Source organism: Balaenoptera acutorostrata, chromosome 2, assembly GCF_949987535.1.
Source record: "Balaenoptera acutorostrata chromosome 2, mBalAcu1.1, whole genome shotgun sequence".
Taxonomy (NCBI): Eukaryota; Metazoa; Chordata; class Mammalia; order Artiodactyla; family Balaenopteridae; genus Balaenoptera; species Balaenoptera acutorostrata.
In genome coordinates, this window is record NC_080065.1 from 181,745,954 (window position 1) to 181,772,425 (window position 26,472).

The 26,472-nt window shown below is 54.0% G+C and overlaps 1 protein-coding gene across 11 annotated transcripts in view; it reads left to right on the forward strand.

Moving 5' to 3' along the window:
• Nucleotides 1-26,472, forward strand: part of RANBP3 (RAN binding protein 3) — a 53,347-nt gene that overhangs the window by 13,074 nt on the left and 13,801 nt on the right. For 4 of the 11 annotated variants that reach the window (XM_057540009.1, XM_057540012.1, XM_057540010.1 and 1 more), the window contains exons 2-6: nt 5,490-5,545; nt 10,858-11,046; nt 19,665-19,701; nt 19,788-19,874; nt 21,842-21,913. In XM_057540009.1, the coding sequence (XP_057395992.1) occupies nt 5,490-5,545; nt 10,858-11,046; nt 19,665-19,701; nt 19,788-19,874; nt 21,842-21,913 (441 nt within the window). The remainder of the gene's footprint in view (nt 1-5,489; nt 5,546-10,857; nt 11,047-19,664; nt 19,702-19,787; nt 19,875-21,841; nt 21,914-26,472) is intronic. The other 7 variants (XM_057540014.1, XM_057540015.1, XM_057540016.1 and 4 more) reach the window with 4 other exon arrangements.

Sequence of the window (26,472 nt, forward strand, 5' to 3'; positions counted from 1 at the left end):
CTTTCCACACCTGGGCTTACCTGTCTTGTGCTTACCACCAGGACTGCAAAGACCAGGTCCGGAACCCAGTCCTGGTCCTTGGGGGTCACAGCTGAGCTGCCCCAAGGTTTACATCCAAAGCAGACAGTTGGGTGGAGGGTGGCAGGGGACAGGAGGGAGAGCCCGAGCTGTGGGCCGGGATGTCACCGGGGGGGTGTCACCAGGGGCTACTCCTTTCAGCCTGTCCAGGTCCGTCCCCGGCCTCCCCGCCACCACCCACCGCCCCCTGGGGGATCGGGGAAGCAGGGGCTTTCCCTTGCTGGGAGCTGGGATCACGGTTGGGCTCAGGCAGGGAGCCATCTGGGGCACAGGAGCTGAGGAGGGGCGTGTGGAGGAGAATGGGGGAGGGGTTCAGACCAAGAGCAGCCACCGTGGACTTGGCATCAGCACCTTGGGAAGCTGAGGTGAGGCCGACGCACCCAGCATGTCCCAGACGGTAGTGCCTGCGCCACCCAGAGCAGGGCTGTTCTTCGAGGTGACTTGAGGGCTCCGAATCCCACCCCACTTCACGCAGCAGTGTTGGCCGCAGTCACCCACAGTTCTCAGGCCTCGTCACGGGTGTTCCTGGAAAGGGGTTGCCTGGTCAGATAACTTTGGGGAACATTTGGTGAAACGTGTTTCTTTACTGTTGGTTTTCTTAACCCTTCTTATGTTGATGAGTCTAGTCAATGCTCCAGGTGGGCTGTTTTTTTACAGACTAATTTGATCAAGGAGTATTTATTTATTTGGCTGCGTCGGGTCTTATTTGTGGCATGCGGACTGTTTGCTGCGGTGCGTGGGCTTCTCCCTACTTGATGCACGGGCTTAGCTGCTCCACGGCTTGTGGGATCTTAGCTCCCCGACCAGGGATCAAACCCGTGTCCCCTGCATTGGAAGGCAGATTCTTAACCACTGGACCACCAGGGAAGTCCCAGGGAGCACTTCACAGAACCAAAAAACAAAGAAAAAAACACCTGGAGGACAGAATCTGGATCAAATAATGTGTATTTGGTTAACGTTTTAATATTTTAGGTCTTTGCGGTGGCCTAGGTCTCTCTACAAATCTCTGGTGGTGGTTTTCCCTTCACTTGTGAAAGGAAAGCTGGACTGGGGCTTCAGGCAGGTCCTCGTTGCTTCTGTCCCCTGTTCGTTCCCCAAACTTGGGTTTCAGTTGGCTGGATGACGCTGCTTTTTCGGTGACAACCAGAAGCAGTGGTGATGTGGGACAGTTAAAGACAGTCTGCCTGGAAGGAGGCACGCGTGTGTTGCTGCCGTGGAGTCGGGACTAGCTTGCAGTTTACGGACTTTGGGCCCTAAAGCAGATGAGCAGAAATGAAGCACGCGTGGCTCTGATGCTTTGTGTCTTTGGTAGAGAACTGACCGAAGTTCTGTCCCCCAAACCTGCCCTCCGCAGGGGTCCCTGTGGCCCGCGAGGTGGGCTGCCGGGGCCCAGGCCTCCCTGGCCCCAGCCCGTGTGGCCCACGGCATTCCGCTTGCTCTCTAACTGCTTGTTGAGCACGTGTTATGTGTGAGACTTCGTTTGGCTCTGAAGATACAGAGGCGAACACAACAGAGGCCCCACTATTACGGAGCTTAAGGTCCAGGAGAGGATACTGCCAGGGGAGCAAATAAGCAAATAGCACGCGTGCGCACACACACACACCCGGCCAAGTAAACAGACACACCCCCTCCCTTTTCATCAGACGCTTTACCCTGAAGTTTTCTGCCCCCGGCTTCCCGTTCCGCATTTTCTGCATTTTTCCCGTGATGCCTTGCACAGAACAAGGGCTTCATAAATATTTATGTGATCACATAGCAGCTGGTGCTACCCATGTGAAGAAGTACAGAAGGGGTTTCGTTCAAACATTTACTGGATGGTTCTTACACTGCACACACCAGGTGACAGGCTGCGTGCAGAGCTGTTTCAGATGCTGTGTCTGTGATCTCTCAGCCTCCCTGACAGGTAGCCTTGGTGTAACCCATGCAGGATGTAAGCCAGAGCAGGCTTCAGGAGCCCAGTTCAAACTGGGAGCATCCTGGAGGAGGTGGTGTCTCTACCTGAATGTGTGTCGGCCACGGAAGAGAAGGTGAGAATGTCTTCGAGGCAGAGGGACTAAGCCAGGCAGAAGTCCAGAAGCGACAGAAGCGTGGGACGTGCTGGGGGCTCTTCAATGCCACAGTCATGGTCGGTGCGGGGTGGACTTTTTGAACGGCCTTCGACCCTAGTCTGGGAGGACGTTGCCGAGTTGAAAGTGTGAGTTTCACACCAGTGGTTCTGGCTGCTCTGTGGAGGCCGCACTTCAGGGGGTGAGGGTAGAGGCGGAGAAAGAAGGGAGGTCTGAACTACAGCAGTGGAGGTGATGAGGGTGGGTCTGCTTTCCAAGCTCAGAGCCCCATGCCCCCCTCTCGCTGGCCTCTGCCCGCAGCCGTGCGACATGCCCTGTTGCCGTGCAGGAGGGTTCCTCCAGCAGATGGGATCTCTCCCAGCTTGCGCCCGGACCCTGCCGTGTGGTCCAGGAGGCGCTGGGCAGGACCTTCGCACCACAGGCAGCCTCCTGCTGAAGCTAATTCTGTTCCCGTCCTGCCCCGGGGACCCGCAGGCAGCCCCTCCTGTGTGCCTGCACATCAGCCATCACAGTTCCAGCACCAGGAAGCTCTTCCTCTACCATTCAGATGCTTCCTCTCCGTTCCAGTCCTTCCTTACAGCCTGGCAGTCATTTTCTCAGTGCCCCCCTTGCCTTCCTTACTCATCCCTCCATCAAATATTTGTTGAACCCCTGCAGGGTGCCGATTACTGTTCTCAGACCGTGGGACACAAGGGGAACGAGACAGAGGCTCCGATCTCATGGAGTTGATCCCTTACTAGGGGAGACAGACCATAATAAATCCACACACACGGTACATCAGGTGGTGATGCCTGCTAGGAAGAGAAAGAGAGCATCTTGGCTTCACTGTGAGGCCAGTCCCAGGTTTCTTCTACAGGGTATGGTGTGTGTTTAATTAAGTCTACAGCGGCTAGGCCTCTTCTCCCAGAGAGGCCGGAGGCTCTTAGAGACAAGGGACAGAGAGAAGTCAAGCTCAGGACAGCTTAAGCAAAAATCAGCATTTGCTGGCCTCACTGAAGAGTCAGGGTGGGGGTGGGGTTAGCTTCGGGCCTGCTGACCCAGGGCCTCCAGCCGTGTCTCCAGGGTTCAGTTTCCTCCTCCATCCCCAGCTCTGCTTCCTGCTGGATTGGCTCTGCTCCAGGGCCCCTTGTGGTGACACCCGGCTGCTGGCAGCCCCAGCAGAGAAAGAGCGCCCCTTCCCCAGTAGCTCCAGTGGAAGTCCTGGACCCGAGTCTCATTCGTTGGCAGCGGCCTGGCCTTATTCATGTGCTGCCGTGTCCCCTGGGGCCAGGGCATGCAGTATTCTCCTCCTCGGGCCCGGAGCCAGGTTGGGCTCCATCTGACAACCACAGTGAGGAAGGGGGGGGGGGGTGCTTAGGCTGACCAAAATCACAGATCCTTCCTGCACACCCCCGAGCCTTGCGGCTGGCCGGCAGTCGGAGGCAGAAGTGAGGCCGGGGTCTGGACCCACAGCCCCGGGTGCTAGGCTTATGGGGTAAAGGGCAGCGCCAGAAGGTGTCTGGGCTTGCCCGTGGTAAACATGGTGTGGAGAAGCTGCTGCTGTCCCCAGAGTCCCTCCAGCTTTCCTTTGCTGTCGTTTACTGTCCGGCAGTAAGCACGTGCATGCGTTCGTTCGACCCCCCGGGTTTGCGGAGCAGTAGCTGCGCATCTGTGCTGGGGAGACGGCTGTCCTGGGAAGCGTGCAAGGCCCTTCCACGCCGCCACCCTCCTCCCTTGTGGCAGTGTGGTCTCCTAGATGTCATTCACCCCAGTGATCGCGTGGGCTGTGCTGGGGAGGACTGTCGTGGTGAATCGGACCCAAGTGCCCCAAGGCTTCAGTGAGCACAGCAGAGGGAATGGTCACCGTCGGTGGGCTGTGGCCCCAAAGTGAAGATTGGCGTCTGTCCTGCTCCTCTGTGGGGGTGGGGAGTGGGACAGTGTCCGTTTGCCCATCTCGGTCTTGTCCTTTTGCTCCCCATACCATGCCCCCCCGCCCCCCATCTTCTTTACTGTGGGTGATCGCCTTCGCCCCCTTCCCCAAACTCTGTTCTCTCTGTGCTTCCTCCACTCCTTTTACAGCCGTCCCAGATCCCTAGCGTCACCACCATCCGCCCCTCGGGCTCCCTGTCACCGTCACACCTGCCCCTCTCCCTTCACTCTTCTCCTTGGGGCTTCAGCACAACTGCCTCTTCTCGGGAGCGTTTCTCTGATGCTCCAGACCAGACCCTCCGACCACGTCCCACACAAGCGCTCTCATGGCCCGCAAGCGGTGTCCCCTCCCGCGTAGTGGTCCTGCCGGGTTAAAGCCGTGTGAGTGCGGGTTCCTGGTTCACCTCGGCTCCGCACAACTGGGGGAAGGGGAAGGGTTGTGCGAGTGCTCCCCAAACTCATGACCCCCGGCTTCCCATCCACGCCGCTCTCCAGGCCTCGAATGCTGAGGGAGGCCCTGGGCACGCCCGCAGGGCTCATGAGCGCGCCCAGAGCCACGCGCCGCGGCCCCAGGCAGTGAGGCAGGCGCCTCCGGGCCCCCCCACGGGTTAAGGCAGCCCTCGTCCAGAACCCGCTGGCCAGCGGCAGGGCCTTCCTGAGCGGCCGCCCGCTCCGGGGCAAGTGGCCGAGAGCCATGGACTCAGCTGCCTGAGAACAACCGGCGGCATCTCCCTGGTCCAGTGACAACATCCCAAAGGGTTTCTTCCTTCAACAGCAGCTGTGCAAGATGGCCTTTCAGACTTCTCACAACTCCACACTTTTTTTTTTTAACGGGCTCTCACTTAGAGACCCAGGTGGAATGCAGGGCTGACTTGAGCGGAGTAAGCTCTCCAAAGAGCATGCGTCCCGTGGGCAGAGGTTGCAAATGGGTCATCCCTGGCGGGCCAGTGGTCAGAAATCGGCAATTTCATTGCCGGGGCCCGGGTTCAATCCCTAGTCAGGGAACTAAGATCCTGCAAGCCACATGTCCAGCCTTTGAAATTGGGGACCTGCTGTCTCTGCGCCTCGTTCCTGCAGCACCACGGTTGGTGGCGCTGAGTGGCAGCCGCCGGGCACTCTGCAGCCTGCCACCCTCCGCACCGCGCTCCCTCCATCAGTGACATGGCCTGTTCTGAGTGAGTCTTGAAACCTTTTTATTGGTGTGCACATGCACACAGAAAAGTGCACGTATCCTACCACTGTGTCGAGTTTTTACACACCCAACACTTCCCCGCATCCATGTGAAGAAACCGTTTTCTAAGCTATTTGATGATCTTTCGAGTTACTAGTTTTATATCAGGTTTGTTTTTTGTTTTTAACTTATTACAAACGAATGTAGCTTTGTTTACTGTATGAATGTAGTGTTGGGGGGAAAAACACCAATTTTTCTTTTTGCAGAGAAACCTGCCATTGCTCCGCCCGTCTTTGTGTTTCAGAAGGATAAAGGACAAAAGGTAAGGGGCCGGTATGTTCTCCCTTCACATGGTTACTCTGCCTTGTTTTCTCCCCAAGCGCTCTCTCCCCAGGTCGCATGGCCCAGGATCCTTCTGCCACGGAGAAAAGGCCCGGTGGCTTTAGGTTACCATGGCACGAGGTTAAGATGGGGTGTGTATGGACAGGGCTCAGAGGCCCTGCTTTAAAAACACAGTGGAAGAAAGCTTCCTTCTAATTCCTAACGATTTGCTTTAGAAGTACTGCTGTGCATTAGGGAATCTGGTAGGAGGGAGAGAAAGGGGGCCGGGGACGGGGGGAGGGAGGAGAGGAGAGGGAGCAGTGCTGGTTAAGGGGAAAATAGGACCTTTAAAGATTTTAGCGGGATTTTTTTTGGCTCCAACCAACTTGGCATAAATGCATTTCGAACAGTTAGTAGTCAGCTTGCATTATATATTCACCACCCATCTTTGTTAGGTTGCTTCCCCCTTCTTGGGCTTTAAATGTCTTGTTTTCCCTGATGTTGGAAGTACCTCGCCTAATTCATCGTGATGAGCTAGCAGCCCGGTGCCTTCCCACAAAGTTGCGTGTGGCTGCTTATCTTGAAGTCATTGGGGTTGTCTCCCTCCCTGAACGGATCAGCCTGGAAGGTCCGGGCTGTGTCCAGAGATAGTTGATGTTCTGTGGTGATGCCTCCCAAGTTTGTATGAGGACTCCCCCATTTGTCCAAAAAATGGACGGTCCCTGCCCTCATGCCCGGGGACAGCAGGTGTGATGTCATAACCACGGCAAGATTTCAGGGTGACCAATGCGCTGCGTTGATGCAGGGGTTCTGAAACCCGTGTGCGTCTTGTTGATGAGGACAGCATTTGAGGGGCTTCTCGGCTCAGGGCTCGTGACCTACAGACCGGGTGCTCGGGTGGATGTCCGGTCCCCCCCCAGGGTGGCCGGCTTTGAGTTTGGGGGCTGCTGGCCTGGCGATTTGGGACTCCTGGCAGCCCGGCTGCTGCTTGTGAACCCTGCCCCTTGGCCTGAGAAGAGAGCAGCCCCGGCGTTCAAGGGCTGTGCCGGGGAGGGCGCGAGCGCGTGGAGGGGGCGGGAAGGAGAAGCGGCTGCCCTGAGACCCCTACCCGCACCCCCGCGCAGGGTGTCTTCTGTGTCAGCCGGGGCTCATCTGCTAGGCTTGTTCTCAAATTAATCTTTCCTGTTGTTAATTCTTACGCCGAAGAATCACAGAACAAGGAAATGTTCTTCCCTTTTGGTTTCAGTTTTCCGAGTGGTATTTTCAAGATACATCAACTTCTGCCGTCCCCTCTCCCTTGGGCCCTGACCAGTGCATACATGTGTTTTTATCATTTGTCCTTTGGAAGTTCAGTCACCGTGAAGGGGCTGATGTGCTTCTGGCTTTTAGAGGTGGACGTGTTTGGTTTCTGCTTCAGATGTAAAAGTCACTTCTGTTAGGTTTTCCGTAAAATTGGGATTTTCTAGAATTTTGAGTTTTATTATGATTTTCTTTTGAACCACTTTTAGTTTGAAACAGGGGTCAGCCAGCTAAGGGCTGCCACCACTGCTGTTTTTGTCAGTAAAGCTTTATTGGCGCTCGGCCCCGCCTGGCCCGTGCAGTCCACAGCAGAGTGAAGGGGTTTGGACTGAGACCAGGTAGCCTGCAAAGTCGAACATATTTAGTATCTGGCCCTTTACAGAAAAAGTTTGCCGACCCAGATTTGAAACAAGTAATTGGAATGAATAACTCTTAAAACCTGAAGACTTTCTGACAGCCAGCAGGGTGAAACGCTAAAACGTAATGTTTATTTGACTGAATTTAAAATGCTTTTAAAATGACTAACTCTTATTTCAGTACTGTTTTCACGGTTGAGGTGGTTCTGTTGCTTCGTAATTCAAAGGCTGACTTAACACGTGTCACCTTCAGAAGGTTGATGCCAATTACGTAAACGGGGTGAGGTTGAACCCGAAGAGTCTCCAGGGAGGTGCTCGTCACCAACGTGCGCATCAAAATATTGACTCAGTGCCAGCTCTAAATGGGCTTCTAGAAATAACCGACCTCCAGCTCTTCAGAGTTCTCCTGCTGTCACACTTGTGTGACAAGATCATCGGAAGGGCACGGAAAACCTCTGCGTCTAACGGCAGAGGCCGGAGGAGCCTGCATGTCCGTCGGGGCCGCCCTCTGAGCTGCCAGGTGGGCAGCTGCCCAGTGGACACGGAGCCCTCCTCCTTTCTCTGCTGCTATGACAGCTCGGGCGTCGGGCGGGAAGGAAGCGGAGAGGCTTGGACCGCCGGCTCCATGGCCGCGTGGCTCCCCGGCCCAGGGGAAGCGACGGGAAGGTAGGTCTGCAAGGAGTGGCCACGACACTTCTCACAAAATGACACCTTGAGACCCTCCCAGCTTCCCCCTCTTGCCGCAGTTTCAGCCCTCCCTCCTCACGCCACAGTAGCAAGAGTTGGGAAGATCTGTTCAGGTTGCTGTTGTTTTTTCCTGAGGGAGCTTTTATTTTCCCTTTTTCAACTTTCTGTTTTTGAAAAATTTTTCAAATCCTCAGAAAAGTTAAAAGAATGGTACTGTGGACCCTTGGGTATCCTTCACCTGGCTTCACCGTTAACATTTTTATCATAAATGCCAGAAAGCTCGACTATAAGTTGCACCCGCCTGACGGTTTTCCCCTAAATACTTCAGCGGGCGTCTCCTAGGAATTCTTCTCCATGGCCCTAGTGCCATGGGCACGCCTGAGAAAATGATCATTAATTCAGAAATAACCTCTAATATATAGTCCACGTTGAAATTGTCCTAATTGTCACCTAGGTCTCCCATACAGCTATTTTTTGAGCCACTTTTTGATCCACAAAGATCAAGAAGTCCCATTGTCGACTGTGGGAGCATTACCTTCTTTCAGTGAATGATCTCTAAACCACCAGTGCCCCAGTGGGATGCACTCCAAGAGCCCACGGCCCCCTTCAAAGGCCCAGCTGTTATTACTGAATCACGATCGAGATGAAAGATTTGAAATCAAAAAGAAAATATTTAGGCTGCCAGCCCAGGCGTTTTGGTGTTGGTTTGGTGACAAAGACACACAGCATTTTCCGTCAGGCCCATAGACAGTTGGAGTTGCGTTTGCAGCAAACCACAGATTGGTGGTGGCCTGCCGGTGGCGTCCCTTGGTCTCAGGACGAGTCGTCAGATCCTCCCACTGTTCCGTGTTAGGGCATCGGGCAGCAGCGGAACTCCAGTCCTGACGCCTGAAACGCAAACCTGGAGCCAGACTGACAGCACAGGAACTGTCTCTACTGCTTTCCTGTTCTTGAGCTTCCTCAAGATGGCGCTCTTCACAAAATGCTTGCGTTTCCATGCATTTGTGTTTTAGGGGCAAAAATGAAACCTTTTCTTAACTGCCTTGAATGGAGACAGACAGTTTTTTTCTCTTTAACGTGAAGAGAATTTGAATCTCCTTCCGTAGTTTGTTTCACTGTTTGTGACGACTGAACGTTTCTTTCATTTACTTCATTTTCCAAATATTTGCTAATCTGAAGGCAGAAGATTTTGGGGTTGCACTGGCAGGATAATGTCCATTCAGCAAAAAAGCAGAAATCAGGGTGTCACCGACAACACTGGAAGCTTACTGTGTGTGTAACAAGCGTACCCTGTATGCGTGGTTTTTTGTCAGCCACGTATATTTTAGGATGATGTCAAAGCCTGCCAAAATCTCGATGTCCGATTTTAACAAACATGTTGAAAAACTACAGGCTCTATCTTGGTGCCTTAGAGCTTACTCAGACCCAAGGAGAAAATGCTGGAATGGCATTTGTATTTCTTTTTGGTCCTCCGACGTAGGCTTCATCTCTAGTCTACCATGCCACGAGGGCATTTCAACATTTATATTCGAAAAGCAGGGATTTTAAAAAAAATCCAAGTGGTTTTGAACAGAGATAGGCAATTTCCCGTAGAGCTCTGAGTTTCATTTTCTCTCTTAAGTGGTGTTAAATCTCTAGGCATAAAGTAGCAGCAGACTGGTGCGTGGGACCAACCTCGGTGCCTCGGACAGGTTTGAGGAACGGCCTGGGAAGGAGGGCCTTTATGTCTGTGGCTCTTCCCTGCATAGGAAGAGTCGATTTGGGTGGCTTTTTTAGATGTATGGATGAGTTGTGTTGCTTTTGCTTTTCCCTAAGAAAGTTTGAAATTTCTCTTAAAATCTTCTATGTAGTTCCTTTCATCTAGCAGGCTCACACATTTAAAAATAGTCCCAAGTCCTGTCTAAAGAGGTTTCAGTCACTTCACAGTCAGGAAGAACACAGCCGTGTCTGCACGGAGACAGGGTGACCCCGTGGTCATTTAGTTCACAAAGCGAGAGGAACGTGTGGTGCACGATGGCAGGCGGGAGGCTTGGGGACCGGAGCCCGTGTATTTATTCCAGGACACCAGCACCTCTCAGGAAGAGTCTTGGCCACAGAGCCCTCGGCCCATGGAAGCCCCTTCAGAATCCCAAGAACCACCTCAAAGGATGCCGGGGGGCGATCTGTGCTTTTGAGGACGAAGACTTTGGGGACCGGCTTCCCCTTACCCTGGCTGTTTTCTAGATAAGCCCTGGCCCGGGATGTTCTGGGGGAGCCTGGGAGAATTCTAGGCCGAGGGGCTCCCTCCTTCAGCCGGAGCCCCACCCACCTGTCCACTGATACAAAACCGGCTCTCTGTGTGTCTGCCAGCTCGCGGGGTCGCCCCACACCTGCGCTCGCCGAGCAAGAAAGCGTTCCCTTCCTCTCGGGTTTAAGCGGCAGAGATGGGAAGGTGCTGGTGGGGCCGCAGCCAGTGCAGAAGCCCTGGCCCCGCCGCCCTGGCTCTCCCAGTGGCCAGACAGGGTGCTGGCGCCCACCTCCCCTCACGAGTATGTTTGAGTGGGTGGGTTATTAAGCCCTGGGGACAGTTTGACACAATGGCCCCTGTTCCCCTCTGCTAGAGGCACCGCCCCCGTCTCGGTCACGGGGGTGTGTTTCCTCACTCGCTGCCATCGGCAGAGGGTCTCTGTGCCACAGGGGCCACCTTGCAGTTTTCAAAAGGAGGGTCCAACTTCTTGCACACCTCAGAGCTCCCTGCCAGGTCCGACAGCAGCAGGTCCACGTTCACTGCCCTTCCGTCAGTGTGGAGGGCTGGCTCTGCGGAGCAGAATGCGGAGCAGAACGCGGTAGCATGTGCCGGCTCTCTTGGCCCGAGCTCCCGGGCAGGAGCTGCTGAAGGTCGAGCATCTCCAGACCTTCCCCTGCCCCCCTCCCCTGCCCCGTGTTGCTGGCTTTATTTACATTGAAGGAAAATTGTCTTTTTTGCTCCCAGTCCTCTGCAGAGCAAAAAGACTTGTCGGATTCGGGAGAGGAGCCTCGGGGGGAGGCTGAGGCCCCCCACCATGGCACGGGTCACCCCGAGTCAGCTGGTGAGCATGCCCTAGAGCTTCCTGCCCCCGCTAGCGCTTCAGCCAGCGCTCCTGAAGCCCAGCTTCTTCCTTTTCCACGAGAACTGGCAGGGGTAAGTCCACCTCCACCCAGCATCCCACGGCCCGGGGCTCCCAACCCAGACCGGCCCCTTTCCCTCCGGGCCCCTCAGATCCACACCCCAGGTTGTCAGCAGCTGATGATAACTGAAAAGACGACAAAGGCTCTCTTCAGCTCCCTTTAATTCCTGCTGCCAGAAAGTCAGGAAAGAGCAAGTCCCCTTTTACATTGAGACTTTTCTAGTTGGGGGAGCATTTACCCATAGCCAGAAGCTAGTCCTGGTTCCTGAAAGAGGCGAGGGGTCAAAAGAGGAATTGAGTAGTGGGGTAGAACCTTCCACATCAAATTCAGCCCCTTCTCCCTCCTTCCATTTTTCCTTCTCCTCTCCCTCAATTTGGGCATTCAAGTTCAGTATCTTAGAAACACGAAAGGCTCCGGTTTCCTTGACCTATAGGAAAAGGTATCTACCGCAGATTGCTTTGCAAGACCGGTTGTGTTTGGACTGTGGTTGGGCTGTGAACTGCTTGTCTTCAATCAAAGCAGGAAGAAGAAGAGACACTTCCTTTGAATCCGGAGGGAATCCCTTGAGCCCTTTATCTTTGTATTCAGAAGGCTTTTGAAGATTATAGGTGGAGAAGATTGTGAGCTCTCCAGAACAAGAAATGTCTTGAGTTTTTGGAGTTTGATAAATTGGGAAAGGTAAACATTAGCCTGCATTCAGGATCGAAACCCTCGTCCTCTCGGTCCCTAGTGACAGAGCCCCCCGTTCTCATGACAGGGAAAAATGACGCTCAAGAAAACAGAGGATCCCGCTCTGCCACACTGAACCCTGGGCAGCCTTGCAGGGGGTCACAATCCCAGGCCTTACCCCAGACCTTTAGCGGTTCCCTGTGTCCCATCACCAGTCTCCTGTATCCTTAAGGAAGCCGCTAAAATTCAGTTAGAGCCACCAAACCCTGGGATACGCAGGAAGAAGTGATACTCAGCCAAGGTGAGGTTGGAGCCAAACTTTAACATTCTGGAGGAAACGGTGTGGTGGGAAAAGAAGAAACAGGCTTTCCCTGTGTGGGGCGGGGCACGGGGGAGCCCTGCGTGGCATAGAAATGGGCTTGGGGTAAGGAAGCCCACGAGAGGTTCCGGCCCAAGGTGCTTACGCCAGAGAGTTCTGGGAGAGCAGTCCTCACACGAGGGCTGACAGCAGGAATTCAGAGGCTTTTCAACTTTTGGGGTTGGAGGCAGAGCAGCTGCTGGAACCTTCTCCCAAAGTGGGCGTTATGAGTTTCATGCCTTCGGCCTTTGCAGGTACATGTTTTCAGTTCCCTGAGAACAGGTGATCTTTGTGTGGATCTGCCCAGGAGACTGGGCCCTTCTGCTGCTGCCTGGGTTGAAAAGCACAGTTTACGGAGAATCTCCCGCTGGAGAGGTTGAGAGTTTTCAGTGGAGGGTGGCAAACAGTAGAGGCTGTGTCACGGCAACTGCCCTTCCAGAAGCGAGGCCCTTTCGGGCCCCTTACTTCTAATGACCACTTGGTGAGACGGGGCCTGTGCAGGAAGTACCCTGGGGCCCTCGCCTTCTGGCTGCGGCCAGTCCAGACGGTGATTTCTGAGGCCTGGCCGGTGGAACTTGGCTCCTCAATTCTTCTGGACTGTAGGTCAGAGACTCTAATTCCGAGACATTCAAGCAGTGCCCCGACTGGCAAATGCAAGGTGAAGCGCAATGGCAGGGAGCCTGGGGATGGTTGTTACGTCACGTGGGAGAGAGTCAGGGCTGGGGGAAGCAGTTTCTGAATGTCCCAGCGTCGCAGCCAAGGCCGTGCCCATGACATACACTCGCGTAACTGTGGGGATCCCAGTTCTGTCAGAAGTCCCAGCAGCGCAACCATCACATCATTTGTGACAGCTCTGAGCTAACCAGGGCTTTCTCTGCTGATTAGGCATCAAGGCAAAGTAACCTTTGTTTTTTAGGTCAATTAGGGCATAGATCAAGGCAGATGGAACCTGAGCCCAGCTTCTTCCCGGGCTGAGATGTTTCTTTGGCAAACTCGGACTAGTTGCTTTTGCATCAGAGCAGATTTGGAGCTTGCTCTGTACCACACTGGAGTTCAGGAAACGCCCACATGTTACCTGACAGGTCTCATCCCTCACGTTTAGTCTGTTCTTTATTCCACGATCCCTTGGGCGAGTGTAAAGCTGCGAGTTCTTTATAATAAATAGTGGCTCGCTGAATTGTTGCCTATAAAGGGCCCTTATCGTCTTTCAGTCTCATCAGAACTCTGGCCATTGAAGACTCAGTACCAGGAAAAAGTCTCAATATATCAGACTTCCTGGCTCTCACAAGGCAGCTTGAAGGAGACCAAACCACATCCAGATTAAGTTGTCCGTTTGATCCGGAGAGAGCGAGCGTTCCCAATGCTCACCTGGAGGCTGGCTGAAGTCTACCAGACTGAAGCTCTGCACCAAGGCACTGCCGAGCCTGAAATATGTTTATGAGACCCACCAGGAAGCTTAGAAAGAGTCTGGACCCAGCCCCTCATCCTCTGGCATCTGCACGGGGTTTGACCCTCGTTCTGCCCCGCCCCTGCCCAGCATTCACATCTTGGGAGGCCACCTCTCTTTTTCTTTTTTCGGTGTCTGCCTTTCTGGTAAAAATCTCTGAGCTGGTTCCCTCAGTTACAGAATAAACAGCAGTGAATCTGCCTGTGGTCCACATGAAGGCAAGGACACCCCTTAAGTGACTTTTAATCCCAGGCGTCCATTTTCCGGCAGCCCCAGCAGTGGGCTTTCTAAAATTTATTTATTTATTTATATTTGTTATTTTCGGCTGCGTTGGGTCTTTGTTGCTGTGCGCGGGCTTTCTCTAGTTGTGGCGATTGGGGACTACTCTTTGTTGTGGTGTGCAGGCTTCTCATTGCGGTGGCTTCTCTTGTTGAGGAGCACGGGCTCTAGGTGCGTGGGCTTCAGTAGTTGTGGCGCACGGGCTTCAGTAGTTGTGGCTCACGGGCTTAGTTGCTCCGCAGTATGTGGGATCTTCCTGGACCAGGGCTCGAACCCGTGTCCCCTGCACTGGCAGGCAGATTCTTAAATGCTGCGCTACCAGGGAAGTCCAGCAGCGGACTTTCTAACTGGGCCGTCCAAATGGGGAATCACTGCGTCCCAGGCAGGCCAAACGGTGTCTGGCATTTTCTGGAAGGAATTTCCCTGACATGGTCTTGCTTTCTGGTCTTTTCCAGGAGGTCAGGAAGGCAACACCGTTCATTCCTGCTCACTGCCCATTTGTCTGTGTCTGTGTCTCAGCTCCCTCCCCTCCTCCTGGACTGGCCTGGCAGCCTTGTCCTCTCGAGGCCATGCCAGGCAGCCTCATGAGAGCCATGTTTGGAGCGGGGGAAGGGTGCAAGCCTTAGCAGAGTGAACGATCGTAATTTTTTTTTTTTTACGGTCATAATTGTATTTATTGATTTTTAAAATTTTTATTGAAATATAGTTGATTTACAATGTTGTGTTGGTTTCAGGTGTACAGCAAAGTGATTCAGTTAACGATCGTAATTTTCATTGTTTCATCCTTTACACCAAGATCAGAAGCTTCTAACACCTATGGTCCCATCCTGGGTTAGGCGTTCCCTCCTATTTTTTTTTTTTTTTTTAAATATTTATTTATTTTTATTTATTTTTTGGCTGTGTTGGGTCTTCGTTTCTGTGCAAGGGCTTTCTCTAGTTGCGGCAAGTGGGGGCCACTCTTCATCACGGTGCGCGGGCCTCTCACTATAGTGGCCTCTCTTGTTGCGGAGCACAGGCTCCAGATGCGCAGGCTCAGTAGTTGTGGCTCACGGGACCAGTTGCTCTGCAGCATGTGGGATCTTCCCAGACCAGGGCTCGAACCCGTGTCCCCTGCATTAGCAGGCAGATTCTCAACCACTGCACCACCAGGGAAGCCCCCCTCGTATTTTGTACTTGGCAACAGGGACTTGCGCACCTCACGGAATGAGCTGCTTCCCCTGAGGTTCCAGTGTCTTCTGAAGGGAGAGGACTGCGCTGCCTGCCCTGCCCGCTGGCGGGACTCAGGCCACCTTGCAGTGCGCAGTCAGGGCGGGCTTGCTCGCCAGGCCGCGGCCTGGCCGCCGTCCACTTCATTCGTTCACACTGTCCCGGCGCCAGAAAAATAAGTTGAAGTGTTCTCTTTGGTCTTCTTTCTCTTCGGCCTCCTCATGTAAGTGTTCGTTGGGGATATTTTCGTCGTGGCGTCCCTAAAGGGTGCTGGTCCCCGTGTCCCCGGGGTGTCGTCCTGAAGCCCCAGTCCTCGAGTGGCGGCTTCTGCTGTGGGAAGAAGCAGAGGAGGAAATGGGGCTTCCACACCCTGCTCTGTCGCTCCTCCCCGGAAGCGCAGGTACTCAAAGCCTGCTCTTAAAATCCTCCTCACGGGAGTCCCTGGAGCAGTGGCTCCTGAGCTTTGGCTGCAGCCTTCTGGGCTCCGAGGAGTTGGGATTGCAAGGCCTCACTCCATGTGCGTCCCAGACACTGTTCTAGACTGACCCCCGAAGAGCTGTTCCCTTGGTTGAGGCGAGGGGCGGCCCCCAGACCACTTTGACGTGGAAGAGGTCCTGCCCCCCAGGCTGCTGTGTCCGAGGACAGTGTCTGTGGAGCTGGCATTGGCCTTGTGTGGGTTGAAGGGGAGCTGCTGCACACCAGGCCTTTTCCTGCTTTGGGGGAAGACAGCACGAGGCAGCCAGGCCAGACGGCAAGCGCAGGCCCCCCCGGCAGGAGCAGGGGGCAGGCTGCTTCTCACGTGGGCAGTGGTGGAGGGTTTTCAGCTGTCAAGTAGGCTCCAAAGGCAAGCAGAAATGACTTTGCTTTGCAGTCTGTCTTCCTGCTTCCTTGCCCTAGTTCCTGTTGAGGAGAGTTGCTGGCGTCACTTTCCTCACTGCTTCTGAGTCGGCTGTTTCAGACCCCACAGGAAGTTCCAGCAGCTTCTGGAAGGTCCTCCAAGTTGGGGAATCTTCCTGTGTTGTCCTTTGCAGGCCTTAGCCTCCCAGCTTTTCCAGGACCAAGAGACCTGCCACGTGCCTGTGGGGTGGGTCTTAGAATAGACTCGGAGCATGGATTTGAGGGTCTCCTGGGGTCAGGGGTCTAGGGGTATCTGATCTTGTCTGGCCAGGTGCCCTTTCTTCTCCAGGTCTCCAAAGGGGCTGTGGCGGAGGACAGGCTCCATTTGTGCAGTAGATACTTGCTGAGCGTCTTTTGTGCAGCGTCCTGGGTGTGGGGGGTATGAGCTGTGAGCAGGACAGACAGGGTAGGGCCTCACGGTAGCAGGAGACAAACAACAGATGGACACATTAGAGCACATCCAACTGTGATGCACAAAACAGGGCAGAGGCCCGAGAGAGGCTGGAGGGTGGGGTGGAGAGGAGCTGCCCCAGCTTGCGGGGTGATGGGGTAGCCCGTGAGCAGGGCTTCACCCTGGAGGTGGTCAGGGACGGCTGTGCAAGTAGCACGTGAAGAAGGAACACTGAGGCAGGAACAGGGTTGACAAGTTCAGGAGACAGGAAGGAGACAGCAAGGCTGGAGTGTGATGGACGAAGGGGGCCCAGTGCTGCAGGAGGCCACCCGGCCTCAGCAGTCCTGGGCCCCAAGAGGCGGGGCTGCAGCCCCTGAGGTCTGGGTACTTTTCTCGGGAAAGGCTCTTAGCACCCATCAAATTTTCAAGGAGACCCAGATCCCTGAGAGGTTTGGGGTGTCACTGGCAGAGGCAAGGAAGTTAAGTGTTGTTAAAAGCGCCCCAAAATACACGAAGCAAAAACTGACAGAATGAAGGGAGAATAGACAATCCAGTACATTGTTGGAGACCTCAGTGCTCCACATTCACGTTCAGGTGCTGGAATGTCCAGACAGACGCAGGACGAGGACAGAGAGGACTTCAGCAGCTGCAGGGCACGCGGTCCTCTCAGGGGCATGCAGGAAGCTGCAGGGTGTACCACTCACTAGGCCACAAAACAAGGCTCAGTAGATTTAAAAGGATTGAAATCACACAGAGTCTTCTCCCACCACAGTGGAATAAAATTAGAAATCCATAGCAGAAGGAATGCTCGGAAATTCACACATGTGGAAATTAACCTAGCTAGCCAAGAGGAAAGGCGGGGGGTCCTCTTGAAATTGAGGTGACAGAGAACTGCTCTCCCCAGCAGCTGAGAAACAGGAGGACACTCTGGCCTCACAGCTTTCGGGTCCGTTGCTCTGTGTGTAACTTGGGGGACACGTGCCTTGGCGGCTTCTCCATGGCCCATGGAGTGCCTGGAATCCGGCTGCTTCTGCTGAACACGGGCCAGTCGAGCCCCGCTGTGTGCTGGGGCCATACCCTCCTGGAACTTAGAGGCTAGAGGGGGACCCTGACACCGACCCACGATTGGAGTGAGAGCCATGGAGAAGTGCAGGGAGCGGTGAGGCCACGGCCTGAGGGGTTTTCATCTGGGGGGCGAGGGAAGGGAGGGTGTCCGTGGGTGAGGGAGCAGTGTCTACAGAGGCAGGGGGGGTGGCCATTTTCCAGGTGCCAGAAGTCATTCAGGAAGCAGCAGATCCCACAGGCCCCAGAGGCTGCCATGGGCGGGTTTGGGAGAGTTGAGATGCTTGTTGAGTGAAAAGGTGGGGGGGAGTCGAGGATGGGACTTGAGGGCGAGGGCTGGGCTGGGGATGGCCAAGCCTGCTGTGGAGGAGTAGGAGGGAGGGGCCTGGAGCCTGCACCTTCATGGTGTCACCCAGGGCAGGGGAGGATCCGAGAGGAACACCCGATGTTCTGGTGACACGGCTCTGTTCTGTCAGATGCCAGCCTGGGCCCCGTAGAATGACAGCACTGCAAGAGCGCCTCTCTGGGCCCCCCATGCTAAGACCCTCTTCTCCACCCCTCCAAGGGTCCCCTGGTCCCTCACCTGGCTCTCCCACCTCCCCCAGCACTGCCCCGAAGTATGACATCCCGAGAGGGTAAGCTGGCTGGGAGAGCGTGGCCTGTCCAGGTGTGAGCCACGCGGCGCTGCCTGCTTAGCCCGCTGACCCCCTGCACCTCCCTCGCTACGGAGGAAGCGTTGGCCCCGCCATTTTCCAAGCGAGGAAGTGGAAGCTTGGGCTGGTGAAATAATTTGCCCCGCGTTTCAGGTTTAGGACATGGCAGAGCTAGGAGAACTGACTAGGCTTAGAAGCCTTCGAGAACAGGATTTAGTGCCTTCATGCTCTGAGCTCGAGCTCTGGCCACTGTTTTGCGCTCATGTAGAGCCAGCCTCCTGGACCCTTGGGTATTTTATTTCATTTTGGGCCCCGTGATATGTTCACGTTTTGAGCCCCTGTTGTGTTAGGAGGGTTTCGTGTTTCCCAGGCATTATGGTGGATGGTCTCTGATGGTGGGGGGTCGAGGGGGGAGGCCAGGTTGGGGTCCTTTTCTTACCGTCCAGGCTCTCACTGTCCTTTAGGATGTGTCTGCAAACTCTGCCCCCCGCCTGTTTTTGTCCAGCCTGCAAGTTAAGATGGTGTTTTAAAGGATTGTAAAAACCAAATAAAGAATATACAACGTGTGGCTCGAATGGGGCCTGTGAAGCTGAAAATACTTTCTGGCCCTGTACAGGGAAAGTGCTGCCCCGGCTCTAGGAGGTCCCCCGGCTCCTCGTCTGCAGTTTTCTTATTTACAGCAGTTACTGCTTTTACACGCGGCTTTGCAGCTTGCCAAGCACTTTCCCATGCATCATCTCATTTAATCCCTAACAGCTCCTCGAGGCAGGTGGTCCTCCTTTGGCTAAACTTGACTCCTGAGGGGCTTTTCTGAAAATAAGAAAATTGGCTCCCCTGCTTGCTCTTAAACCGGTGACCCGGGGGTGGGGGTGGTGATGTTCACCCTTCAAAGTTTGCTTTTGGCTGCTTAGTTCTGAAGAATCTCAAGTCCCTGAGAGAGGATGTACAGGAGGGACTGTGTATTATCCCACATGGGGCGGAGGCTCATTATAAGCTTCTTATTTGCTCGTTCGCGTTCTAAAATTAAAGGTTGTCGAGGAGGAGATTCTTCAGCCACCTTTCTCTCTCAGCTAATGATTGTTCGGTGGGTTCTGCGGTCTGAGCTGTCGTACCTGGGGATTCTGTTCTGAACACTTTGGCCCAAGGCTTCAAAGCTCTCGGCTGCTCTGGAAATGACAGCCCACCTCGGAACAGGGTTCCACACCATGGGATGTACCAGGGCCAGGAGCGGGAACCGCCATGACCGGGTCACGCAGCCAGTGTCCGCGGTCCTGCTGCCCTTCAGGGTGGAGAGAGGGTCGCTTTCCAGCTCTTGGCAAAGTGAACTTGGCCAGATCCAGTTTCACTGTTTGAATTGGGGGGCTGGGGTGGGGGAACGCCAGTTAGCTGTACCCGGTGGAGAAACACAGAAACTGATCCTGTGCTGGGAACGCGTTCCCAGCCGTTAAGAGGATTCCTTGGCACGAGGCCTGGTGAGGCAGAGGCGTGAAGGTTCATGGGGGATTTTTGAGCATTAGGTTGAAAGCCTGTCTGTGACCCGGGTGACTGAGCCCAGGCCACGCGCCCTCAGCGCTACATTTCGGGATCCGTTTGTGGCAGAAGTCAGGAGCTGCCGGGCCCTGGGCCGCGCGGCCCTCTCTGACCGCCCTTACATGTGTTCTTGTTTCAGAGGTCAGCCGGAGGCTCCAGCCCCGAAGGTGGAGAAGGTGAGGAAGTCTCTCAAATGTTTCACCAGCTTTGGTTGTAAAAGCGGAAGCAGCCTGATTTTTCTCCTCCTCCTCGTTTTCTGTAGATTCTGACCGAGAAGATGGAAATTACTGCCCTCCTGTCAAGCGAGAAAGAACATCCTCTTTAACGCAATTCCCGCCTTCACAGTCAGGTAACAGTTGCAGCCCTCTGTTAGACGGTGAAAGCACCTGTGTTTCCAGGCCCGCTGTTCCCCTCCAGCGCCTCACGCCCCTGTCTGTCCCCTGTGCACATCCCGTTAGAATTAACTCAGTCTCCGTCAGGAGCGAGGCTGAAGCATGCCCGAGGGTAGCACAGGTGCCCCTGTCTGGAGGGGTGGGACCTAGTAGACTATTAATAAGCAAGGCTTGCGAAGAAATCGTCCCTCTGAAAGGGACCGTCAGGGCCCTGGTCGGGGCTCTGACCATTAAGCACACGTCCACCTTGCAAGGGCCGCTGGCTATGTGTTGACTGAAGGTGGGGGAAGTGGGGTGTCTTCCTGGCCCTTCAGCCATGTGCCTAGAGCCCAGTGGGCCAGTTGAGAAGCCCAGACACACACACATAGGAGGGAGTCCAGTGGCCCCAGCAGGCACTGTGATGGTGGAATACCGTGAGCTCCCTGACGGGGCTTGGGGGAGCCTGGAAGGGTTGGCCAGGCCTGGACCCTGTCCCTGTGGATGTGGCTGGGCCCAAGGGCTTGGAAGCTCCAGCCTGGGGCCAGGTCTGCACACACACACACAGGCCAGCAGACCAGCTGGTGGACACAGGCTGGTGCAGGAAAGAGGCGGGTTCCTGGGGTAGAGGGAGGTGCTGGGACTACTTAGCAGGGGGCTCTGCAAGCCTGGGGACACCCCTGCGCCTTGGAGGGTAAAAGCTGCGGCAGGGTTCCCCGGTCCTGGCTCCGTCCACTCTGGCATCGCCCCGTGCTGTCTGCGGTGCTGGCTTACAGACACTCTCCAGTTCCTCAGCCTGAAGTTCATTCTTGGGAATTCATGTAAAACATTTACAAGTGTGAGCCCTAAGGATATCACTTTAAGGGAAAAAAGACACTCCTGGAAGTTTTGTTTCTGCTTCCAAGAATAATGTGAACGTCACAGGAATGTACAGGGTAGAAAGTGAGTGTCCTCTTACGATCATCCCTGTAACGCTTGATTTCATGCCTGTTCCCTGAACACTTGTTTTGGACATTGCCTCATCCTTTTTCACAACTGCGGGAGACCCCCCTGAATAGAGGCACTGTCGTTTGCTAGCCGTCCGGGCGGTCTACAGGGCAGGCTGCGGTTACATCCTTTTTCTAAGGATCTCTGCACGCTTGTCGCGTGAGAGCCTTACTACAGGAGGAGGGAGCGTCCACGTCCTGGCCGTTGATCGTATCACCGTCCACTGCTGAACCGCACTTTGTGCATCGAGAAGGTGCAGCGGAGAAGAGGGGAGGTGGTTTGTGCTGTGACCATAGGCTAAAGGGGTAGAGGACCAGCAGGCATTAGCCCTCGCCTCTCGTGCGTCACCACCTCGGGGATGCGCAGCGCTCAGCCGTCAGGGCAGTGGAGCCACGAGCAGTCCATGTTTGGAGGCCTTTGCACTGCACTCCGTTTCCCCCTAGCTAGCTGCCTTCTGTCTGCACAGTCAGATCTTCAGCCCCACTGCGTTGTTGCCTGGCCCACAACGCGGGAAGCAGTTGATTTTGTAAGATCCTAAACAGGTGAGGGGAGGGGGTCTGCAGCCAGCCGAGCCCCGACTGGTGACCAGGAGCAGGGCCTGAGGCTCGGCCCCAGGGGAGACTCGGAACATCCGGTGCGTCCGCTTCCCTCCCGGCTGCTCCCACAGGGGCACGAGGACGAGGCAGGCGGCCACAGCGGGCCAGAGTCGACTGCTAGGTATCAAACAGATTCAGGCTGTTCCACTGGACACCCGCCTTTCTTTGGCTTTAGAAAGAGTCCCAGAGTTTCACTTTACTGGGAGTTGCCAAAGGCCAGGCTCACAATGCTGAGCCCCTTCCCCAGCGGTGGGGCCTGGAGACGACCCCTCAGGTGGGAGAAGTGATCCCGTGCACGTCCGCCCTGCCTACTCACGCTGTTTTTCCTCTTGTTCCCTCCCCTGCCTGCATCGCCTTGTTGACAGTATCAAAAAACAATGTTTTTATGCCATCCACCTTCTGCGAGCCATCTGCAGGCAATTCTGACTCAGAACCAGGTGAGCCCTCGCGTCCCTTTACCTTTCTTGGCCGGTCACTGGGGGTTTCCTGGGATGAAAAGCAAGGTCTTAAACGGGAATGGGTGGTTTGAAGTCAGCCTTCTTTTTCAGTTCTTAAATATTCCCCCACTCTTCACTGCACAGATTTGGAATCTGGTGTGAGGCAGGCTTCATCAGCCCTTAATTTCTGTTTCTACAAGCAGTGCCTGGTTACAAGGAGTTTCAAGTCCTTTTTAAAAAAAAAAAAAAAAAGACAAGCAAAAACCAAAAAAACTGTAATGAAGTATACTCATTTTTCAAAAGTTTACACAAATAATACATTTGTATCATTAAAAACTCAGAAATACATAGAGTAAAAGAATCCACCTCTCCATTTCCCACGCACTCTGCCATCCCAATGGTAACCACTCTGAAGTTTATGTAATTTTCCAGACCCCTTCTCTGTGTATTAAATTCTCACATGAATTAACATTACTTAGATATGTTTAGATAAATACATTTAATCAGAGCCTTAAAACTTTAAGGAAAATAGCCTGATCCTTTCTGAAGAATGTGGAGCTTTCCTTTTTTAGTCTTTCACTAGAGAACCAACTCCAAGATTTCCTGAAAGTTTCTCCCATGTGGCTGAAATTCCTCATAAAAGATTTAATGAGCGAGTGTAACCATCTGAATTCTGTAACCCAACCTGTCTTATATAAATTCATTGCCGACTTCAAAAGCACTGCGAGATCAGTCATACTCTGGCACAAGGGCACTGTCGAGGGAAGAGGCAAGTTGTTAGAACTTTGAGGGTTGATTTGATGACACTGTTTCAAACAGTTGAATTCATTTTGACTCTAAAGGCAAACTGTTTTGAGCTGACCCCCTCACGGGGCCTGAAGAGGAGCTTGGTTTTTAGGGGTCCTTGGGAAGACCTGGGCACTGGCCTAGCGAGTCACGTTCTGAACCGCGGGGGCTGTGTCAGCGGTGATGGGTGATCAGCCACCGAAGCCAGCCACCGAAGCCAGCCCTCGAGCTCTGTTGGGAATCTCATGCTCGCCTCCGAGGTCTCTGAGCGACGGCCTCACTCCCGCTTCTTCCCCGAAACCTTTATCCTGCAGCATTGAGAGCAGGGCAGCCCTGAGCAAGACGGGCAAATCGGACCTGCCTCCGAGGCCTGCCACAGCCCGGCCCCTGGACCCGCTGCCGCGTGCAGCAGTGATAGACTGGCTCGGCAGTGTGAACTTCTTATTCTTAGCTCCTTGCCTGCCTGCCTTTTATTTCTTTTAGCTTTAATTTTTGCGGGAAAAAATGTAACACTTAAGAATGGTAAAGCACTTCTCTATCCCTCTACCTAGAGACCCCATTCGATTTTCCCCAGGCGTCCCAGTGATGTCCTTCATGGCAAAGGCATCAGATCCTGGCTCACACATCACGTATCTGCAGCAGTCCCTTGGGCTTGCCTCGGCTTTTATGACCTTGCAGAGTGCGGGCCGGTTACATTGGAGAAGGCCTTCAATCTGGCTTTCCCGCTGTTTCCCGGTGACTGGACCAACTTACCCTTGGGGGCTGGAACACCACAGAGGTGAAGCTGTGTGCTTCCTGTGCACCGTAGCAGGTGACTCATGGTGTTTACTGTCCTGTTACTTGATTAGGGCGGAGCCCGCCCAGGTTCTCCGCTGAAAAGTCATTTTTCGCCCTTTGATTAATATTTTCTGGAGAGATACTTTGAGACTCTGGAAAATCTCATTCCTCTTCTTACTTTTTGCTGCAGTGTTAGCCTCCAGAGATGTTTTCTTGCTGGGAGCAGCTACTACTCTGGTGATGGCCGGGTGGGGATTTTCTGCCTCTTGTCGTCGGCACTCTGCTGGACAGCAGAGCTCTTCTCCGCCACTCGCTTGCTCACGTGTTTACTAGATCCACATGGATGTTTGCATTCCTGTTTTAGTCAGTGGCTTATAATCTGTTGTTATTAGTGTTTACCTTAACATTCAGATTTTATCTTCACCATCAGTTTATCTTAATCATCCCAGAGTTGGCCGGCGGGAGCCGAGCACGTCAAGCCTGTGCCCTTTGGCCATGTCGCATCATTCTTTCCTTTCTGTCATAAGGGGTTCCAGGCTCATCTTCTTCTCTCCCTTTCCTCAAGGGGATCCTGGTTCTGCTTAGTGGAGAGTGGTCTCTAGAGACCAAGATCTGGGTGCTCTGCGTGCTGGTCGCCGTTGGGCTGTCGCTGCTCCCAGGCCCTCTCCGTGCCCAGGGCTGAGAACATACACAGCCAGGAGAGCACAGACATACGTAGACCTGTTCGCATACACACACTCACATCTGCACGTGTTTCTGTGTCTCTGCTGCTCTGTCTGCTTGTATAGGTCACCCCCGGTTCGGGTGGGTGCTTCCAGTACCAACAGAGTTCATTGTAGCCCCACCTCCCCCGCTTTGTATTTCTGCCTCTTTTTTGACAGTAAGAAACCTGGCTCCCTTTGTCCTCAACGCACTTACTCATCGCTCAAGCCCCCGCCAAGCTGCCTTCTCTCAGATTCTTTTTAGCCTGTGGTACACACCAGGTTAAATTCTGATCTGTCTTCCTGGTTAAATCCGGAGTTCCCTCATCACCTGGCTCTCTCTGAGGTGGGGCACAAAGAAGCCTGCTTGCTTCAGGCGTGATTCAGAGGACAGAGGCTGCCCCACAGCAAGCTCATGGGGGGCCGCGCATGTGCCCTTGAGAAGACACGGGTACAGCGGCCTGTGCACCCCTGTGACCTTGGTGTGACCTTGCACCCCTGTGATGGGCTCTGGCCGGCAGGCAGTGCCTCTTCACTGCACCCTGACTGCGTTGCAGGAAAAGTGAGCTTCTGGAGGCCATGAGAAGAGACCACGTTTGTTTCAGTGCAGACAGGGCTTGTGGCAGGACCTCCAGGGTGCACCGCCCTGTAAGCACCCTCCCTGCTGCTCTGCGCCCTGCTGTCCCGAGTCCCCGGCCGCCATTGCGAGTGTGAAACACACACGCCCGTCTGTGTGTCCGTTCACCGCAGCATTCAGCGTGGATGTCCTGTGCATCCTTGGGGTGGGCCAGGTACTGGAACCAGTGCTCGGGGTCAGTGGCAGTGACTTTCCAGGCCTGTCGCCACTGCTGGTCAGCCTGGTCAGCCCCAGGGGTCCAACGATCCGAGCAAGGTGGTGAGAGCAGTCTCTAGCCCCAGTGTGAACACTGCAAAGCCAGCTCTAAGGGCTTTTTAAAATCACCTGAATTACGAATTTCATTGCAGTTTTTTTTAATGTTTCTAAATTGCCAGTCATCTTCTGAATAATCCTGAGCTTTGAAAATGTAATTCAGTATTTCCCTTCCCAAAAGGAACATCTGGCAACATGTCCTCCCCCACATCCTGTGCTGTCTGGCTCTCCTGAGTGTGGTGTTAACGACCCCTCTACGGGAGAGACACCAGCTCCACCAGCGCAGGCGTCGGGATCAGCTCCTTCATGCCAGCTAGCAGTGAGAGTTACTTACTGTAAACCTGTTTTTGCCCAAGGAGAGCAGTTTGGCTCACCAACACATAGCCCGCAGGAAGAGGGCCTTCCTGTTTAGGAATTCTTTTTTTTTCTTTTTTTCTTTTTTTTTCTTTGGCTGAGTTGGGTCTTCGTTGCTGTGCGCGGGCTTCCTCTAGTTGCAGTGAGCGGGGGCTACTCTTCGTTGTGGTGCACGGGCTTCTCATTGCGGTGGCGTATCTTGTTGCAGGGCACAGACTCTAGGTGCACGGGCTTCAGTAGTTGTGGCACGCGGGCTCAGTACTTGTGGCTCGCGGGCTCTAGAGTGCAGGCTCAGTAGTTGGGGCGCACGGGCTTAGTTGCTCCGTGGCATGTGGGATCTTCACGGACCAGGGCTCGAACCCATGTCCCCTGCATTGGCAGGTGGATTCTCGGCCACTGTGCCACCAGGGAAGCCCCCTGTTTGGGAATTCTGATTTGATTTTGTTTCATACCTGAAAGTGTGGGCTGACCAGGTGTGTTTGTGGTGGTGTTTTTGTGTACAGTTGAAGGGTGTCTAGTGTATCTACAGAGTTGTGCACTCATCACCATAATTAATTTTAGAACATTTTTGTCACTCCAAAAAGAGACCCTATGCCCTTGAGCAATCACTCCTCACTTTGTCTTTCCCAGCCCTTGGCAACCACAAATCCACTTTCTGTCTCCATGGATTTTCCAGCTCTGGACATTTCATGTAAATGGAGTCATACACTGTGTGGCCTTTTGGGGTATCTTTCCATTTATTTAAGTCTTTACTTTCTTCCAACAATGTTTTGTAGTTCTCGTTGGTTCAGTTTATTCCCAAGTATTATATCCTCTGTGGTACTATTGTAAATGGAATTGTTTTCTTCACTTTTGGATTGCTCGCTGCTGGTGTGTAAAAACACGCAAGTAATTTCTCTCTATTGATCTTGTTCCCTATGACCCGAAAAGGGTTTTTTTTCCCCGTGGGCTGGATCTTAGCACAAAAGTGAGGCTGCCTCTGGGGCCCAAAATGCTGCTGTCCCTGGGCTTTTCTGGGGACAGACGTGTCCTGCTGGAGTCATAAGGCTTTT